Here is a 21,253-nt window from a genome sequence, read left to right on the forward strand (position 1 = left end):
CATTCCGATAATTCCGTGTAAATAACGTAATGCTGCAGTAATAACGGTAACGTTAATTACTAAAAATTAGATGACTGTCTTGCCGCAGCAGCGAAAGAGTCAAACATGCGTTTTTACTTCAGTGGGCGTGTTTTCATCACGGGGGGGGGGCTGGTTAAGGGGCAGAACTTCGGCCACTTCTTCTAGACCCGTGCTTAGTAAAACTGCTTCAATACAACGATAACAAATGCGTTTCAATATCATTAAAGATGCGACACGGTCGAACGGTGAACTAGCGAGGGTAGAAGCAACATACAGCGGTTCAAACGGTAACTTTAGCTAGCTGACGACAGAAAATGACACGATAGAGTAACTTCACCGTTAAGTCCTAGGAACACTTTTAAACTTAGTATTTTTATCCAACCTTAACGTAGTGATTGTTTCTAGAGGATACCACTATGCAAAGCGACAAATCGGAGCCGAGTGAGGCCAAGGGCGCCGAGTGTGTGAGCACAGGCGACACCGAGAAGAAAGCTCTGAGTACCGTGGAGACCGAAGGTCCCAAGCCCAAAGGGATAAGTGCGGTCGCGGTGCTCTGGACGTTTGGGAAATGTCTGGGCGCCTTGCTTCCCGTCTACCTGGCCGGTTACTACCGGGTCAGCACCAGCCTGTTGGTGTTCGGGATGATGGTCTACACGGGATGGAAACATGCCCGAGAAGCCAAGGAGGCACGCCTGAAGTCAGCCATACAGCTGCTCACCAACGAGGAGGAGCACACATTTACGAAAATGTCCAAAATCAAGCGAGACCTCCCTGCGTGGGTAAGAAATGACCCTACAACTGTCAGCATGTGTCTTCTATCATAAAAAATCTTCACACAACATCTCAACTATCCTTTCTGAACCCATGTTGACCTAGAATAACCCCACGTTACGGTAAGACGGTAAGTCAAGGTAAAACGTAGTGGACCCTAAAATCATAATATCACTACATTATATCATTTGCGTGGTGTTTCCAGTAAACCACCCTAATCATAGCCTTACACTATTTTTAGCTGTTATGGCGTCACTCACTATTTTTTCTTTTTTTTTTCTTTAGGCTATCTGGTAACACTTACAATTGCATTAAGGTTTTATGAGAATGCTCCCATAAATCAATTCCCGCCAGGCAGTAAAATACAGCCACTGCTTTTCCCAATGTTGCAGAGGAAGAATATGTTCTAATTATAACATGCGTGCTGTGTGTGTTTTCTAGACCAAACTTGTTTGAAAGCATAATGTGGCAATTCTGAGTGCATTGCAACAACTACAACAAAACTTAAACCCACTAATCCTAGTGCAATTTTAAGTAAAGGTGGCTGGAAAATGTGCACAAACTACAATAATCTTGTTTTGCAAGTTATACATCCTGAGAGTATGTGCCCAAAATGGAAATGCTGAACCCCACATAGGCCTGTCCTGACTCAGAACATCTAGCCACACCCAAATGAGGTTCCTGTGGATACTTTGATACTTTGTATGTTTCGTTGAGTGATTTCAGTGATTGCTTGCCTAACCAGACAGCATGCAGACTCCTCATGGGGCATCTAAATATTGCTCTGTCTCCAGTGTGCAAAACAAATGACATGTGGTAGGATTTTCTTTATGAGTTAATCAGTAAATGGATGACATCTCACACACTACAAAAGTAATTGCCACACGTGAAATATAATACACACAATAGCCAGCTGTATTTTTCAATGGAAATATTTGTGCAGTCTAAAACATGGTGCAAAAAGCACTGAGATATCAACAGTGATTTTAATGACATTTCCAGACCTGCATCAGCTATGGCTGAATCATTTCCCCATCCTGTTGTGTGTTTATTAGGCATGCACTATGCATAATTTATGTATGCGCCCTCATTGTTTTTTTTCCCTTCAGGTCAGCTTTCCAGATGTTGAGAAGGTTGAGTGGCTGAATAAGGTAAAATATCAGTGGTTTCTCGTTTCACTTAATCTCACCATTTACACGAAGACACTAGTGGTCCCTCCTTTATTTAAGCCCACAGCAAACACGTCTGTCTGTTCAGCTGTTGTGTTGATTGACGCTTTAAGTAGAGTATGCTAGGTTAAGAGCTGGTGCTAGCTGAAAAGGCCACACCCCATTAGTGAAGCCCTTGCTATGCTACTGTAAAGTCTGTACTGCAGAGAGCAGGCCCAGTGCCAGGCAACCCTCTCAACATTTCCATTTTATTACAGCCTAGCTTACAGGAAGGGGGAGGAGCTGCCCAGTCCTCCCAAATGAAAAAAAACTGCAGCCATTGTCCCCCCCACCCCCTTTGCTTTTCTAGCCCGGAGAAACAAGGGCAACTAATACAGACATACAGTAATAAAAATATTCATGCTAACAGGACCACGAGATCTAAGCGTCAGAGAGCCAGACAAAGCAGAGATTTGAGACTGGTTGCTGGAGCGGGGGTCAGCAGATTCCCTTGTTGCTCAGACTGCATCTCTCCCAGGAGCAAGCAGCTGATGACTCACTCTCCACTTATGCCAGACTGAGACCAACTTTGGGTTTTTTTCACAGTCACACAGACAAGCAGTGCCTCTGCTTTTGTGCTTTCTCTAAATGTTTATGTAGCAACATTAACATTATGTAAAAAGTGAGCACATGTCGAGCATAGGATTCACTGTGGACTAACAGCTGAGGAGACTCAACTGGCTACAGCTGTCTCTGTCTTTCTTTAGTTTTTGCTTATGGATGCCAAGGCATTTGACTGATCGTTTTGTTACCATGTGGCCAAAATGACAAAGTTTTCATAAATAAGTAGTCTCTGGTTGGAAGGAATGTACATTGTATATTATGGTATGTGTCTCACTAATAAAAGCAGCTTACAACCATATCGTTGTTGGGCTGCCTAGGTGCTGCAGCAGGTGTGGCCATTTGTCGGCCAATACCTTGAGAAGCTGCTGGTGGAAACCATTGCTCCATCTATCCGAGCCTCAAGCACCCACCTCCAAACCCTCAGCTTCACAAAAGTGGATATGGGAGACAAGGTAATGCCATGGGTAGCTCAACTAGAATATGACACTGCTGTAAATATTCACACAAGTGATGCATGTTGTTTATATTGTGCTGAAAATGTGCTTTCTGTTTGGTCCAGGCCATGAAGGTTGTAGGGATCAAGGCACATACTGAGAATGACAAAGGACAAGTCCTGCTAGATCTGTATATCAGGTAAATGTTTATTGTGAGTCACCGTCACCTCTATATTACAGCTTTTAGAAGGCATTATTGTAGATGATAATTTTGTCCTCGTATCCTCAGCTATGTTGGCAATGTAGAGATCAACGTTGAGGTGAAGAGATACTTCTGCAAAGCTGGAGTCAAAGGAATACAGGTCTGTCTTCTTATCAAGTTTAAAAGTATTATTTGACTGAATTACAGAGTAACATGTTATTAATATAAAGAGGTTACCTGTCTAATGGGATAACTGAAATATACAGAAGATCTGCCATTCTTTAAGCATTTATCCATGGTTTTCATGAGCATCCTTTCTGCTTTTCTGTCCTTAGCTACATGGGATGATGCGGGTGATTCTGGAGCCTCTGATTGGAGATGTGCCCATAGTGGGTGCGGTCACCATGTTTTTCATACAGCGGCCTGTACGTCCATCTACATTCACCTCTATTTGCCCTTTTCTTGTTGCCCCTCAACACCCATTCCTGTGACCATCATGTATCTTAGTAGACTTGTATGCTTTTCATACTATTGATTTTGCATCAATCTTGATTGATGTGCAGCACATTCCTCTGCCTTATCTGTTCCTAGAAACTAGACATCAATTGGACTGGACTGACTAATTTGTTGGACATCCCTGGACTGAAGTGAGTCATACTGGAATAACCTTTCATTGGTTTACACATTAGTAACAGCCACAACCTTATAATAAACACAACCTCACAATATTTTATTAATGTGTGGGTTTTATCATACGGTGAATAACAAATGATATAGACGATACAGCAGTACATTTCAATTGAAATGTTGTTTCTTTGTCTCAGTATCATGTCTGACAGCATGATTATGGATGCCATTGCCTCCTTCTTGGTGCTGCCCAACCGCCTGGTTGTCCCTCTGGTTCCAGACCTGCATGTGGCCCAACTACGCTCTCCATTGCCCAGGGTAAAGCCTGAATACAGATAGAGGGAGACTATTATATAATTTCACATCTCAGTCAACACCAGTATATTACATCTTGGTCCCTATTTTTCCTTCTTAGGGTGTGGTACGCATCCACCTACTGGAGGCACAGAATCTAGCAGCCAAGGACAACTACGTGAAAGGGGTTATGGCTGGCTTGTCGGACCCCTATGCCATATTGAGGGTTGGCCCTCAGACATTCACCTCCAAACATGTTGACAACACAGACTCTCCCAAGTGGAAAGAGATGTATGAGGTAAGAAAAATGGAAAGTTTTTTTGAAAAGCTTAACATTTGTGTTGTCATTGCATAGGTATTGGAAGACTCAATCATATATCATTTCATTTTGTTCTGTATTTGAGGGATTAGACTGTTACAGCACTGGGAATGTTCATTTTCATTCATGGTCGCATGAGGCCACAGCCAGCTTCCATACAAATCCCTCTGTCAGTCTTCATGTCCTTGTGTGTGTCTGGTACATCAGGTTATAGTCCATGAGGTGCCTGGACAAGAGTTGGAGGTGGAGGTATATGACAAAGACACAGACCAGGATGATTTCCTGGGCAGGTACATATGATATTCATGTCTCTTGTGTGCCTGAGTTAAATCTTGCATTGTCACCTTTCCTGGCCAGTTGAAAAAGTACACTACCTTTTTTTGAAGCATGTATTTGTACTTTTGAAGTTACAGCTTCTGCTTTCTATGATATGATCTTTTTTCATTCAGCAATACATTTTCTTCTTTTTATTGAATTCTGTCTTACCTCCATACAGGACCAAATTGGATTTGGGCATTGTGAAGAAATCCATAGTTGTCGATAATGTAAGTAAAACGCTGTTATCGTCTCGGTCGCTGTTTGTGTAAGCAGTTTTTTTTAATCTTTGGATTATAAATGTATGCCTGTGGCTGTCTTCCCAGTGGTTCACTTTGAAAGAAACTCCGTCAGGACGGGTTCATTTCAGACTGGAGTGGTTGGACTTGCTGCCTAGCACTGATCGACTTGAGCAGGTCTGAGTCACTCATTTCCACTGATGCATTACTTTTAAGGGAATTCTAGAGTTAATGGATTTTTTTTCTGTTTGCATTTCTACCCCAGATCCTAAAGAGGAATGAAAGCGTCACCAGTAAGACTGCCGATCCACCTTCTTCAGCCATCTTAGTTGTATATCTGGATAAGGCTGAGGCACTTCCTGTGAGTCATATATCTCTACCCTCTCTGCCCATGTTCGTGCTCAGCTCAGAGCTGCTTCCTGTGTGTGTTTAAACTGGGGCAGAGCTGTAACTGCCACCTGTCTTGACATTCCACAAAGTTGTTGCCTTGGCCTCAAGCCCTGTGCCCTCCATTGCAGTGTGGATGAGTGTGGCAAACTTCATCCAAGGCTGTTAAACACACATTTGCTACTTTGCCAGTTTCCGCTGTCATATAATACACAAAAGGGAACAGCAGTGGCACAATCTTTGAAGTGAAACTCAGTCTTTGTGGTTTCTTTCAATGCAAATGTATCCTTCCTGATTATGCCGTGCAGTGTGGTGCCTCCTTTCAGTTACGGTATTTGTGCTGTTGCTATGGTAGCCTTATTATTCACATCAACCACATGCTGTCATGGTGGTAGATTAAGTCTATTTATCGCTCTGCTCTTGGTTACAGAATGTCATTGTTCACATGCCTTACTGTGTATTCATATTTTTCTGATTCTTTTAGATGAAGAAGGGAAATAAGGAGCCCAATCCCATGGTGCAGTTCTCTGTGCAGGACATCACTAGAGAGAGCAAGGTAAATCTACTGGGAAAGTCCATTATAATGCGGTACCTTTTTATTCCTATTTTATATGCACACTATTTATTCTTGCATTTAGACTTGTTACACAACCATTAATCCCAAGTGGGAGGAAGCTTTTACATTCTTCATCCAGGATCCTCGCAAGCAGGACATAGACATTCAGGTAACTGCTCATAAGATCAGCTTCTCTGCACTGACATTTGTGTTTGGTATTCTAATAGCCAAACATGTTGTGGTCTTATTTTGGCTTCCCTTCATGTTAAATCAACCAGGTGAAGGACGCTGACCGTGTGCAGACATTGGGCAGTCTGACCATCCCTTTGTCCCGTCTGCTGTCCAATTCCAATCTTTCTCTGGATCAGTGGTTTCAGCTGAACAACTCTGGATCTGCTAGTCGCATCTATATCAACACAGTTCTCAGGGTAAATGGCAACTCATTCACTGAACCTGCACTGCATTAGACCAATTAATGACCAATAAATACACTGGGGAAAAAAACAAGCACAATGTAGGAGGTTATTAATCATACAAACCAAAAGTTTTGATTTTGATCAAACTTTTTTTCATATGTATAATGGTTTCTCAACTGAGATTAAATGAGACTATTATCTGGGGTTCTCTTCTTTTCTATTGTAACATAGGTTCTGTGGTTAGATGAGGAACGTATTCCATCTGATGTGTCATCTAATCTGGAGGCTGGAATGTCCAAGCAGCTGCCCCAGCAGACCTCCCCTCATCCTAGCTTTGCCACAGAGGTAATGGAGGACATTGCAACTATGATTTTGATTTAGGATTGTGTTTTCTTATTCTAATGTTGATGTGATTTTTTTTTTCTCAGGGACTGCTTAGAATTCACCTTTTGGCAGGACAGAACCTTGTTCCGAAAGATAACCTGATGGGGGGCATGGTAAAAGGCAAGAGTGACCCCTATGTCAAGATCAACATCGGGGGTGAAACATTCACAAGTCAGGTTATAAAGAGTAATCTTAACCCCACATGGAATGAGATGTATGAGGTAAATAACACAAGATTATGTATTGAAATAACACTGTTTTGTTGTGAAATGAATAGTAGTGACTGAAGTTTGCATGTATTTATAGATGTCTGCAGTATAATTGGTTTGAAAGAGTCCTTTGAAATGTGCAACATTTTTTTTTTTTTCACCCTTCAGGTGATTCTTACCCAGCTGCCTGGCCAGGACTTGCATGTGGAGGTGTTTGATAAAGACATGGACATGAAGGATGATTTCTTGGGCAGGTACAATAACAGCTATAAATATTCAATTATCAAAAAAAAAAAATGTGTGGATTTAAAGATGCATTCTAATCTCACATATCCCAACATACAGGCTGAAGATCAGTCTGAAGGACATCATCGATTCTCAGTACATTGATCAGGTGGGATCTCCCTCGCCAAACGCATGTGCTGCATGTTTAGCGTGACACGTCTCCAATTCACTTTGATTAGATACTGAACCCGTTCTTATGTACATCCGTAACACATAGCACAGTTCCCGTGTTTAAATGATTCCAATTCTTCTTTCAGTGGTACACTCTCAGTGATGTGAAGTCTGGTCGCATTCACCTGATAGTGGAATGGGTTCCGACAGCCTCAGAGTCAGACAGATTGGACCAGGTCGGTCTTCCCAGAGAAATCCTAGATTAATGGACCGTTGCTGAAGGGCTTAATCCATACTCACTGGTTTGTTCTTGTGTCTTCAGGTTCTTCAGTTCCATTCCAGGCAGTCCTACCAAAACAAGGTGGTTCCCTCAGCAGGCCTACTGTTTGTCTTTATGGAGCAAGCAGATGGCTTACCAGTGAGTATTTTTCTACTGATGTTAAGGATGATGTCAGGATATGCAGTTAATGTTTATAGTTGCTTTTATTGTTATTGCCTGTTTGTCTCTCTACAGGTTAAGAAGAGCGGCAAGGAGCCAAAAGTGGGAGCAGATGTTTCTCTTGGAAAAATGTCCTACAAAACTACAGTAAGACCATTCAGTTTAGAATTGATAGTACTATGTTTTAAGCTACTTTCTAAAGCACTGATTGCAATATTGTAATATTGTTAGCGTGACACGATATCTGTTAGTAATATTAACTGACTCTTGCATCTCTGAAGGTGTGTGATCGTACCACATCTCCTCAGTGGAATGAGGCATTCTGCTTCCGGGTTCGAGACCCCAGAGAGGATATTCTTGTTGCTAAGGTACGCTGGCTTCAGTGCATTATCAAAGTGGAACAGAAAAGTCATACAGATGCAAGCCGTGTGATCTCTGGTATAGAAATACTGCCTTTGCTAAGACCCTGCATTGTTTTTCCCCAGCTCTCCCACAGCTGGACCTTGCCCATTGGTTCCCTGGTGGTTCCTATCAGAGAGCTGCTCTCCGAACCAGAGCTGGTCCTGGACCAGTGGTTCCATCTGGATGGAGCCTCACCTGAGAGTCAGGTTCTTCTGAGGGCTGAACTGAAGGTGGGAGAACTCTCTGTCTGTTGTTCTTTATTTGTCTTCTAAATATTTAGTGTATGTCCTTTAAGTTTCATTTTCTCACTTGCACTATCCCTCCCTTTCTGTGCCTCTAATCTTTCTGTGTTGTGTCTTATCTGTCTATATATCTTACTCTCTGTGTCTAACTGTCTATTTGAGTCTTTGTCTGTATCTACATTTCTTTTACTCGCTGTAACTATGTGGAATATCTCTTTCTGTTTCTTTTTATCTGTATGTCTCAGTCTGTATCTTTTATTTCATTGTCATGAGTTTTTTTTTTTTTGAGGCAGTTCTTTCTTTTTTGTACTTGTTCTACTGATATTGATATATACAATCAAGACTAATAAAAAGCTGGTAAACTAAGTGAAATGATAATTATATCAACTCAACTACAGATGCTGATCCCCAGCAAATGTCCCGGTGCCACTGATAAGGCTAAAGTCACTTCAGCATCAGACCCTTCCCCTGCTCAGAAAAAACAGGAGATAGACACAGTGCTGAGGTAAGATTTATTTATTTATTTGATTAAGACAACGCACATTAATCAGCATTTCTGTAAATGCGCCGGTGTTAGCCAGACGGCTAATTTTCAACTGTAGTCCTAGTTACGGTACCTAACATGCATGTCTTTATGGTGCTGAGGTGAGATAGCTAATTCAAAAGGTCTGTCTTTACTTTCCATTTGTCCTTATTTTTTTTATTGCTACTCTTTGTGTTTTTAGGTCAAGTTCAGTGGACACTCCTCCTGTGGAGACTATTGCCTCTTCAGTGACCTTACAAGAAGATGTTGACGTAAAGGGAATGCCAGCTGATGTAACTGAAGAGAAGGTGGAAGAATCACCAAGCCCTGCTATACCACAACCTCCTCATGCTTCCCCAGACCTCAGCTTTGCCAGTGAGGTAACGTCACAAAATAGTGATCTAAAGTAGCAGATACATGCAATAATGCATTACACAATCATTTAGTTTAAAAAAAAAAAACAACTACCAATATAAAGTGAAATGATCCCTTGCTGTAGGGGCTGCTGAGAATCATCCTGTTGGAGGCCCAGAGTTTGGTTGCCAAAGATAACATGATGGGCGGTATGGTGAAGGGCAAGAGTGACCCCTATGCCACGATCAATGTTGGAGGGGTTGCCTTTAAGAGTAATGTGATCAAGGAGAATCTCAACCCAGTCTGGAATGAGATGTATGAGGTGTGTATGAAGGACTGTGCAATTTCGTTTACTGTCAGCATTATTTCAAATGAAAAGATGATGATAATACTATGTGAACCACCTCATTTTTTATTAATTTAACTGTTTTAACTGTTCAATTTTCCCTCAGGTGGTGCTGAGGCCTCAGTCAGGACAGGAAGTGCAGGTAGAGCTGTATGACAAAGACATGGACAAAGATGACTTCCTGGGCAGGTGAGGGCTAATGTGGAGGTTTCTAGAGGCTTCATTACCTCAGTGGGGTAACAACAACGTTTACTTTAGTTATTTGACCGTGAAGGTAATTTATAGGTACAGTATATTACCATATGGTGTATATATATATTTTTTTTTTCTTCTTCTTCTTCCGTGTTTTCTAACATTACTTATAGAAACTAACTTTTCACAGCATTAGAAAATATAAATAGTTAAGATTTAATGTTTCAGGGCATTTTAAGGGTCTGGCTTCATTTTCACAGATTGTGCCATTGTGTAAAATGTGCACAAATGTTTTTATTGTGAGCAGATACAAAATCAGTGTGGCAGACATCATCCGTTCCCAGTACACAGACCAGGTCAGTATTGCATGCCTTACTGTACTTCGTTGCTGCGGTGTAAATATCGGCTTTAATTCAGTAAGTGTTCATCTCTGTTTCAGTGGTACACTCTAAATGATGTGAACTCTGGACGTGTTCGCCTGATACTGGAGTGGGTACCAGCAGTGTCCCATAATGACACCCTGGATCAAGTCAGTTCAATTTTTATCATTTGTTTATGTTTCCTCACTTATTCACGCATATATACTGTATATGTATATAATCTTCATCAACTGCGTTGCCTATTCCTCCCAAATCTGTTCCATGCCAAATATGATACCCTGCTCAGTTCACCGTGCCATCAGCACTGAGTCATTGTTATGTATTTAATATTTGATTCTCTGCTGCAGGTGATGCAGGTGCAGTCTCTCCAGTCTTACAAGAACAAGGCCGTTCCCTCTGCAGCCCTGCTCTTTATTTATGTGGACAGAGCACACTCATTGCCTGTGAGTCCCTCGGAATTTGGTCCAGAACAAACACTTTAATAAGTGTGCTGCATCTGAGTTATAGATAGACAACAGTTTGGAAAGCACATGTTGATAAACACATCCTCTATTGGCATAAAGTGGAAAACTCTTTGTACTCTTGAAGATATTGTTTTTATATATAAGTAATTACTAGATTAAAATAAATGAGGACTTTGAGAAATAGTTGCTGCTTGCTGAGCTACGATCACTGTTGTTGGATTTTATGATGCAATGATTCAGGAATGTTTTATTTTTTTAAAGAAAGAAGTTGGATCTCGAACCGCTGTTGCCTTAATTACAGAGTGAATACAAACTATTTGCATAATTTTATGTGTTATGTGTCTTTCTGTGTTCAGTTTAAGAAAAGTGGAAAGGAGCCCAAGGCTGGGGCCGAGCTTGTGTTCGGTAACAGAACCCACAAAACCAAGGTATGAGACTGATGATAGAGACATTAAACACTTAACAAGAGCTACCGTGTTTAGAATTACAAAACCTAAACTTTGGCGCCTCCCACTGGTGGTATTAAAAAAGACAAGGCTTGACAGTAATTCATGCCATTACCTTCATTAGGCTATTCTAAATGCCAGTGGAAAGAGAAGATAACTTTATCAAAGTAAAATGACCATATATATCTTGTTATTCCATGCCCTGTTTCAGGAACCACCCCTTGTCCAACTTACCTCTCCTTTTTTTTCTATTTAAAGGTTTGCGATCGCTCCAGATCACCTCAGTGGGATGAGGCGTTCTACTTCTTGGTTCGCGACCCCAGAGAGGAAATGCTCATAATGAAGGTGAGTGTACTGTACTGCAGTATCTGAATACTGCTACCAGTGTCAAGAACATCTCCACCTCTGACTGGCATTATAAATGTGTCCTTATCTTGGTAGTTGTCGAGCGAATGGGACCAGCCACTGGGATCTCTTGTAGTCCCTGTGAGAGAGCTGCTCTCTGAACCACAGCTGGTCCTGGACCAGTGGATGCCTCTGGATGGAGCCTTACCTGAAAGTGAGATCCTGTTGAGGGCTGAACTCAAGGTAAGAGAATACACAGAAAGGGGATTATTATACTGTTGTCAATAAGTATGTTTACATGCACATCAATATTCCACTATTATTATTTATAGCATTTTCCGATTAAGACGTGGGATATTGGAATATGCGTCTCAATCGTCTCAGTTTTTACCCTAGTTTACACCCAGTTTATGCCTGTTTACGGCTTATGGTCAGCTCTGTGCGTTGCTATGGTTGCTGTACACAAACCAACCAGCCAACAGTTTGCAAGGCTGCAGACCCGATAAGAAGGAGAAACACCGCTACTTTTAAACATTATCAAAGACTTGGATATCAGCAGATTTTTGCACATGAGCACACATCGCTACGCCGACCTTTTCAAGAAGCTGGTTGAAGGAATGAAAGAGGGAGGCTGTGTTCGCACGGTCCAACAAGCCCGCCACCGCTGGTAAACTTTGAAAATGCACGGCTACATGTAAATGGGAATATTAGTGGAATATTCACTTTCATTAGCCATGTAAACAGCTTAGTCGGAATATTGTCTTTTTCCGAATAAGGGCAATAACCGGAATATTATGTGCATGTAAACATAGTATGTATTGTTGACAGGTCCTGAGCTCAAGGATGACTGAAGCTCCGCAGCCTTCTGTGGCTGGTTCAAAGAAAGAAGAGATGGTCATTTCTACTAAACAGGAATTCAAAGCAGCCAGTGAGGACAAAAAAAGTTCAGAGCTGACAAAAGACAAGTGAGTGTTTTTTTTTTTTTGCCTAATTTGATAATACACACATCAAAAATCTGCAGACTGTACTTGGGCCTTATTTAAAAAACACCAAAACAATATCACTTAGTGTCATTTAAATATAAAGAAAAGTAAGCAATAGATACACATTTGAAACGTAAGCCAGCACTCATAAATATATGAAGTGTAGTAAGTGTTCCTGTCGGTGGGATATTCAGGCAAATATGCTCCTATAAAACATGATTTGAAAGTATATTTGTAGCCAAGTGAAGCTAAAACATTACTATAAAAATGAATTAGTTCCATTCAGGAGTCTGGCTGTGGTGTTTTGTAACAGCAGTGTGTTTTGTTTTTTTTAGACCGGTTGCAGTATCCAGCCAGTTTAAACACTCTGAAGCAGCAGATGCCGCGGCCTCCACACAAGATGCTGCTCCCGCTGAACCAGCTGCCATTCACACCGCACTTGATACATTCCCTGCTGCTGCAGTGAGTCATAGCACATTATAGTCGGTTGTTATTATGTTTAACCTGTCTATTTTCACCTTCATAACATTCCATGTAATTTTGCTCAGCTGGTGGAGGAACCAAGAGCTCCAGAAGAACATCCCACACAGTCAGACACAGCATTTAAAGAAGACTTTGAACCGCAGCAAAACCAAACAGGGTGAGCTCCACGTCACAGCAAATAAGACCATATTATTTTCCCTTCATTATTGCCTCAAAAATCCATGAATTGGAAGAATAGAAAGATACCTAACAATAATATATATTGTGTGTGTGTGTGTGTGTGTGTGTGTGTGTGTGTGTGTGTGCAGTACTGGTTTAGGCAACCTTGCTCACGCCACAGTGACTGGTCTTCCCGCTGACACCCTGGGGCCAGCAGAGATCACAGAAATCCCCAAAGCTGGGGCGGTTCTTCCACCACACACCACCCCCAGCCAGAACTTTGGTGAAGAGGTGGGTTTAGTTCATGCCTTGATTAGCAGAGTGGATGTTAAATAATTAGCTTCCACCAACTGTACAGTGGTATTTGTTCTTTGTCACTGCCCCCCTCCCATTTTTACATACAGTATTTGCTTTATTTGAAACAATTAGAAAACACCTTCTTTAGCTGTGTACGGCAAGGTGCACGACCCTCCACCCCTCTGCCAAAGTAAACACTTATATACTAGAAAAACTGTTTAAATTGTTTAAAAACCATAATATCTATCTGGACCAGGGTTCCATCAAAAATAGGTGTGTGACAATTCATCACACTGACAATAACATTCTGCTATTCATTCATTTTGTCCCCAATCATAAGATGGTGACTAGTTTGGTGAACTGATGCTGCTGGGTCTCATCATGTGGGTTTTTTGAGTAACACCAGGCTTTTTCCAAACACTGTCAATGTGCCACTTCCTCTTGTCTTTAAATATCATGTTAAGTTCTGCTGGGAAGATTTCAGCTTCCTCTGCTGATTTGGTGGATCTGGTGCAAGTTCTACTGAACTGCTGCATAGGTACCTGTGTCATATCAGCTGGAATAGAAACAGACAAGCGGCAGAAAATGAAACGGGACAACCTTTGTATCGTTTATATGATGTACAGAACTCTGGTGCGAAGGAGGGACCTTTACTAATGTAAAAACAAGTTCTAATAGACCATATTTAGATAAGACAACTTGGAAAGGTATTCTCTATCTCTATCATTTTCGAGTCACAACCCCCCCAGAATAATGAAGATGGTGTTTGCGACCCCTCCACCCCCCTCAACAACTAGAGAGAGCGCTCCAAACCAGTGTAAACAGCTGTTTCTACACCTTCCCCTGCGGATTTCGAGTGATTTTTGTGAATGCTCTGATTTATACATAACAAATAATGCTTTGCTAGTTTTAGTTTAACCTAGCCGTGTCCAATGTTCTCCGGGTTCTGTGGATTGTTGATGTGTTTGTTACTTGTTCTCTCCCCGACCCACCCTCAGACCCTTTTCTGTGTTCCAGGTACCAAGCTCACACAGTAATGTAAAAAACATTGCCCAGTCTAGTATAGGTTATTTCATTTATTTTTACAACTATCTGGCGACCCCCAGAAATTTTGTTCTGACCCCCTAGGGGGTCCCGAACCACAGGTTGAGAACCACTGTCTATCTTATAAAAGGTAACTTTGAGCTACTACAGTGGCATTTAGTAGTCCTCATATGGGTCTGTTTTTTTAGAGAAGTTATTCTGAATTTATGACATAAGGAAGACATTGTACTTCTAGCTACTTTGTGGAATGCACATATATAGAAATATATAGAGTAGCTTCACATTACCAAGCTACATATGCTGTGTGCTCAGCGACTCCCTGTATGTCCTATAACATTTCCTGTCTTCATCCTGCAGGGGCTGCTGAGGATTCACCTGCTGGAGGCCCAGAATCTGGTTGCCAAAGATAACCTGATGGGGGGCATGGTGAAGGGCAAGAGCGACCCCTATGTCAAGATCAACATAGGGGAAGTTACATTCAAGAGTCATGTTATCAAGGAGAATCTGAACCCAACATGGAAGGAAATGTATGAGGTATGGAGTATTCTTGGTTTAAGCATTGCATATTGACTGGATTTCTCTGCATGTTAAGTATTTTGTACAAATATTGTTTTTGTTTTTGTTTTTGTTTTTGTTTTTAACAGCTGGTTTTGAGTGGGCACAGCATTCAGTGGATCAAGTTTGAAGCATTTGATAAGGATTTAGACTCTGATGACTTTCTTGGCAGGTGTGTGTCTTAATGTTGGTTAATCACTCACTTATATTAGTACTCAAGATAAAAGGTGTGGAGTCCTAAGAACACTGGTCTGCATGGTAAGAATTCTAACAGAGATACACCTGGCACTTAATTAACACATAATCACATCAGTTTGCACTGAAATGCATCGCCATTCACAGCACTGTCCCGCTATTGCCAAACATCAACATGAACTGAATATTTGATGTGGGTTGGGTTAATGAAATATTTACACAGGGAGTTTGAAAATGATTTGTATTAATCTAGGGGGTTGATTGCTTTTCTGCTATTTTTCATTAAGTAGCATTAATATACTCCATAATGTCAACATTGGAAATCTTTGTTTCTGGACATTGTAGGTCAACATTTGCCTGTTTTCATGTTTACAGATTTAGTATCAAGCTAAATGAGGTCATCAGATCCCAGTACACAGATCAGGTTAGTCAATAATTAATGATCTGAAGCCGTGCCATAAGATTTCTGAACTCTGCTCTGTATCATTTCCTTATATGAAGGTGTGTTGCCCTGCTTCTTTAATCGACTGTGTCTCTGTTGCAGTGGTACACTCTGAATGATGTGAAGTCTGGGCGGGTCCACTTGATATTGGAATGGGTTCCTACAGTGTCACAATCAGTCAGACTTGACCAGGTCTGTCCTTAACTTATGTTGACAGCTCTATCACCCGTTGTTTATTCAAACACACTTTAAAGGTCCCATGGCATGAAAATTTCACTTCATGAGGTTTTTTAACATTCATATGAGTTCTCCCAGCCTGCCTATGGTCCCTCAGTGGCTAGAAATGGCTCTGGGTATCCTGCTCTGCCTTTGAGAAAATGAAAGCCCAGATGGGCCGATCTGGAATCTTGCTCCTTATGACGTCATAAGGAGGAAGATTACCTCCCCTTTCTCTGCTTTGCCCGCCCAGAGAATTTGGCCCGCCCATGAGAAAGAGAGAGAGAGACATCATGGCTTGAAAACAAGCGAAGCATGGCAGTTGGACAAGGCCACACCCCCACCCTCCACCTTGCCCCCCCCCCCCCTCCTCCTAAATAGCATTTAAAGCTACAGACACAGAAATGGCACATCCTAAGGAAAGCTCATTGTGGGACTGGCTCTAGTGGCTGTAATTCTGCACCAAGGCTGAATTTCGGGAAAGAGACTTCAGATACAGTATTAGGGAACCACTAAGGTCTATATAAAAGCATCCAAAAAGCAGCATGTCATAGGACCTTTAAAAATGCACTATTGATGCGTCGATAAGATAGCAGCCACCTACATATGCTGTCCAGTCACTTTCCAACAGACAGGACATATTATCTACATTGCAAAATAATGTTCAGGCCTAACTTGGCTGTGCTCCATGTCGCAGGTGCTGCAGCTTCAATCTCTCCAGTCGTATCAGAACAAGGCTGTCCCCTCCGCCGCTCTGCTCTTTGTCTACATTGAGAGAGCACATTCATTGCCTGTAAGTTACCTGCAGTTTATTTACATAATGTGCAGTATTAAAATGATTTCTCATGTAATAAAAACTTAAGTGCCTCTCTCTTCCTTGATAGTTGAAGAAGAGTGGAAAGGAGCCCAAAGCAGGGGCTGAGCTTCATCTGGGTGAAACATCCTACAAAACCAAAGTGAGACTCTTGATGCTTGATGCTCTATTGTCAGTCTAATAGATGAATTATTATTGTAATAGCTCACTCATGTATATTCATCATCCCTTAAGCTGTGTGACCGCAGCACCAGTCCTCAGTGGAATGAGTCTTTCTACTTCCTGGTCCTTGACCCTAAACATCAGATGCTTGTAGTAAAGGCAAGAGCTTTATTTACATTTATTTTGCATTTCAAGTTTAACAGCAGCACTGTTGGGAGTGAATTTTACATTGTGTCTCTCTCTCTTGAATTGCAGTTGTCCAGTGGTTGGGACCAGCCAATGGGATCTCTGGTAGTTCCTGTGAAGGAGCTGCTTGCGGCGCCACAGCTGGTCCTGGACCAGTGGTTCCATCTGGATGGAGCCGCACCTGAGAGTCAGATGCTGCTGAGGGCTGAACTCAAAGTGACAAAACACATCTGCCCATACACGTCTTGTATAGCATTTGATAACAACTAATCAATAATGACTTGGCGTATTCTGAATTTCTTTTCAATAGATTCTAGATTCCAAAATGGTGGATATGATCAGTGCAGGGACTCTGCCCTGTGCTGCCTCTGGCTGTGGATCTGGAAACGGGCAGGTGAAGTTGTCTCTTTCATATTCCTCGCAGGAGAGACAGCTCATCGTCATCGTCCATGCCTGCAGGTGAGCTTCCTCAAATAAAGTCAGTCAGATTGTGTTCTCATCAATGATATACTGTTGGTATCATTGTTATTTAAGGCTTGGTTTAAGGGAAGGCTTATTGTTGTTTTTTTCCAATTCAGGCTTTGTTACAAATTTGTTTGCCAGATATTATCATGGCACATTTCAACATCAGCTTTAGCTTTGAGAAGCTCACTGTGATGGTATTTGGCTTGACCACAGATGTAGCGAGAAGAAGAAAAAAGCCACTATATCCTGATATTAACCCAGTTTCTGACTCTTTATTTTGTTTATAGTAACAATGAACCCACCCTTTAAGAAAAATCTACAATTTAACGAAGTGAGGAAATTGTTGATGACAGCTCTAATTTACATAGAGGCATTATACTGCTCTAATATACTGGGACTTTAAGAATAATATAATGGTAACGCTTTACAATAAGGTACACAAAAAATAGGTAGTTAATGATTAGTTACTGTTTTTTGAAAGTTACTAATCATTCGTTACTCTTTAAAAAAACAGTAACTACCATTCTGAAAAACAGTAACTACCATTCTGAAAAACAGTAACTAATCATTCGTTACTCTTTAAAAAAACAGTAACTACCATTCTGAAAAACAGTAACTACCATTCTGAAAAACAGTAACTAATCATTCGTTACTCTTTCAAAAACAGTAACTAATCATTAACTACCTATATTTTTTATTAAGTGTTACCATTTAATATTCCTACACTTTAACATGTACAATTATTTGAGCTATGCTTTGTTTTTTTTTGTACAGAGGTCTGTTGTCTCAAAGTAAGGATGGTGTAGACAGCTATGTCTCCGTCATGCTGCTGCCAGACAAAAGCAAAGCCACCAAGAGGAAGACCGCAGTGAAGAAAAAAGACCTCAACCCAGAATACAATGAGAGGTAATTAACTAATTGTCTTTATATTCCTGTGCAGGTTTTATTTTATTTTATTTTATTTTTTTTTTATCTCTCAGGAACTTTGTAAGGTGTTCGCATCTAATCATCTTTGTCAATTCTATAAGGTTCGAGTACAATCTGTCTGTGGATGAGATGAGATTCAGACGCCTCGTTGTATCAGTGAAGAATAACTCAGCCTCGTTCAGGAGCCGCGACGTCATTGGACAGGTCAGTCTGAGACCTCAACCTGCAACTCTGATATCGCTTAAAATGTTCTGCATCACACACATACAGCAGCCAAAAGCTAACAAGTAACCATCAGGCTATCCAAAGAATGCCACATGTGACTACTTCACATCACACCTAATTTGGGTAAATCCACACTTGTACAGATGTGGCCAAGCTGTGCAGTCAGTAACGGGCCGGCTACATTGCATGCGTAGCATAAAGTAAGCCGAGCGGATGCTCCAACACTACACTTCTACTATAATCGATGAAACTGGCTTCACTGGGCATGAGAGCAGCACATGTGGTGAGCATGCACCGCAGATTTATTTATACTAGTACAGTGCCCGTTGAAAATGTGCCTGTTTGGAACGGGCCGATTGCTTGGTATGATCGTTAACGAATTTATCACTTCAGCAGAGGTGTTAATTTCCATACAGGTTTAGTGGCTTGATGGTTAACGGTGAAGTATGGATTTGATTTGCTGGGGTATTTTGGCAACCCCCCCCAAAGCAAAAGCTCACTGACTCACACAATCCTACGCTGTGTGTGCACTGCAGGCGTAGCCAGTTAAAAGATATATTCCGCGGCACATCCACTCGGCGAAAGGTCTGCATACGTTACATGTGCAGTGTAGCTAAAGCGTAAATTCTGCCTGGTAACTTTTGAACTTTTGTGTTCCTAGTTTTCCCTGAATATACATGTTCTGCATGTATATACTGCTTATTAACAAGATGTACAGCTTATACAGCTGTTAACATGTCATTCCTGTTTTTTAGGTGCAGATCGAGTTGGGCCAAGTTGACCTGGTTTCTGGTGTCACAGAATGGTGAGCAGACTGTATTCCAATTTTTTTAAAGTGATACTCAGATTAAAAAATGGCAGCAAAAAGTTCATAGTTTCCTCTCTGCCAGAGAACAGAGGCTGTGGTCAGCTTGGATTAATAACATTTTCATGATAGAAAAAAAAAACATTAAACCATACATAGAAAGAAGAAACTGTGACAATTTGTAAGACATTGAGTACGTAAGGACAGCAGGGAGTGTATCCTGCAGGAGTAGTTGGATGTTTTTCTGTGGAGTATCACCTAACTGTGCTGCTGTTTTCTTCATATTTCATTGTTTAATGACCATCATTAATTAAATGATTACTGATAAAATTGATACAATTTAATTCAGTTTACATTAAATTTCCATCCCTATATTTATTCCAGGTTTACCCTGAAAGACGAAGCTGAATAGTCGTTCTGCTTGCTTATGTCATACTACAATGATGATGATGTCATCCCTCAACCTGGCATTGAGTGCCACTGCTGCAGCTCACACTAATGCCTTCTGCACACCTCTGCGTACAGTACCACCGTGACAGCCTTACCTGCATCCACCCAGCTCTCTGTGTATTCACGTAGTATAGAATTGAACTGCATTCTATATTCACATACATCAATACTCTCACCAAAGATAAGTAGGTCAAAGTAGCTGAGTTGACAAGAATAAAGTGAATGTTCGTATTGACTAAAGGTTACATTTCTATATGAAGAAATAATAGTTTGAAGATGGAGTGGAGCAAGTAAAAGATGAACAGGTCTAGAAAGAATGAAGTCATATTGTGTTGTTTTAAATGTTTAAAATCTGGGAGTGTTGTTTTTAGACTAAAGTTTGTTTATGAATGCTAATGCCATTTCAGTATTTTGAATCTGTTTTATGACAGGCTTTCATGGAAGTTATTTTATATTTCACAGCACATTGCCATGTTTATGTTTGAAATTCCTTTTGAAAATCATTTTATAAGATCTTCTTTCTACACGACATGTATTTGTTAAACTTACGTCACAATTAGATCGTTGTTTGATTTTTGTGTATATTTGCAACTTCATGGATGAGAGCCAATGAAAGATGGTGTAACAAAAATAAACAGATTTTCCACAGCTTACTTTTTGCTTTTGTGGAACAGTTTTTTAAGGGTTTAGACTTAAAAAAAGTTGTATTTATGATTTTCTTAAACATTGTATTACCAGTTCTACGGTGTATACTTGTATCACTTCTTTAATTGTTTAATGGAGCCTATTATTCTGCTGTGATATACAGTGGATGACTTTAATATTTAAATATCATATAGTGTGTCTATTGTAAAAGAAAAGATCATGCCACGTATGACTGATTATGAAAATGTATTTAAATTTATATTGCAAATGATATGGAGAAACCTCAAATGTAGGAGATATAGAAAACATGCCCATGACAGATCATAGATATGTTTTTCTTTCAAAAAACAAACAAAGAAAGGTTTTCTTGATTTTTTTTTATTGTCAGCAGTGGTGGAAAAATGACATGTATACTTTTGGTAAAAGTAGCCTTCTGACACTGTAAAAAAAAAAAAAAAAAAAAAAAAAACTCAAACAAAGTCCTGACATAAATATTAGCAGTGGAGTAAAAAAGTGAAATATTTTAATTTTATTAAAAAGTTAATTAATGTAGGATCGGCGACCTCTAAATTTTTCTTATTCTAAGTAAAACAAGCTTTCAAGTTTCAAAGCTTAATCCCTAAATTAATACACTGATGACTTACACTTCTCAATAGTAAAAGGTCCACAGCTGCCTTTCTTTTCTTTTTCTTTTCAATATGTATTGAAAAAACTATCAAATATAC

General features: G+C 40.6%; 1 protein-coding gene across 2 annotated transcripts; it reads left to right on the plus strand.

Annotated features, from left to right (window-relative positions):
• Positions 1-143: 143 nt before the first annotated feature.
• esyt1b (extended synaptotagmin-like protein 1b) lies at positions 144-20,536 on the plus strand. Of its 2 annotated transcripts, none has more exons than XM_031321527.2 (52): positions 144-800; positions 1,902-1,943; positions 2,882-3,016; positions 3,124-3,197; positions 3,288-3,360; positions 3,536-3,625; positions 3,792-3,847; positions 4,025-4,145; positions 4,243-4,419; positions 4,648-4,730; positions 4,937-4,985; positions 5,082-5,171; positions 5,260-5,355; positions 5,866-5,937; positions 6,020-6,106; positions 6,216-6,365; positions 6,585-6,698; positions 6,782-6,958; positions 7,115-7,200; positions 7,292-7,340; positions 7,489-7,578; positions 7,665-7,760; positions 7,857-7,928; positions 8,063-8,149; positions 8,267-8,413; positions 8,824-8,930; positions 9,151-9,328; positions 9,448-9,624; positions 9,755-9,837; positions 10,148-10,196; positions 10,280-10,369; positions 10,568-10,663; positions 11,041-11,112; positions 11,389-11,475; positions 11,572-11,718; positions 12,304-12,440; positions 12,794-12,920; positions 13,007-13,098; positions 13,250-13,391; positions 14,799-14,975; positions 15,086-15,168; positions 15,567-15,615; positions 15,736-15,825; positions 16,547-16,642; positions 16,734-16,805; positions 16,898-16,984; positions 17,081-17,227; positions 17,322-17,470; positions 18,251-18,382; positions 18,505-18,607; positions 19,384-19,433; positions 19,818-20,536. In XM_031321527.2, the coding sequence occupies exons 1-52, from the start codon at positions 438-440 to the stop codon at positions 19,843-19,845; spliced, it is 5,523 nt and encodes a 1,840-aa protein (XP_031177387.1). In that variant the 5' UTR covers positions 144-437; the 3' UTR covers positions 19,846-20,536. The 2 variants fall into 2 exon arrangements, with proteins under 2 accessions (XP_031177387.1, XP_031177396.1); XM_031321536.2 differs by having other exon boundaries at positions 12,304-12,434.
• The last annotated feature ends 717 nt before the right edge of the window (positions 20,537-21,253 follow it).

The sequence above is a fragment of the Sander lucioperca genome, chromosome 6 (assembly GCF_008315115.2).
Source record: "Sander lucioperca isolate FBNREF2018 chromosome 6, SLUC_FBN_1.2, whole genome shotgun sequence".
In the NCBI taxonomy this organism is placed as follows: Eukaryota; Metazoa; Chordata; class Actinopteri; order Perciformes; family Percidae; genus Sander; species Sander lucioperca.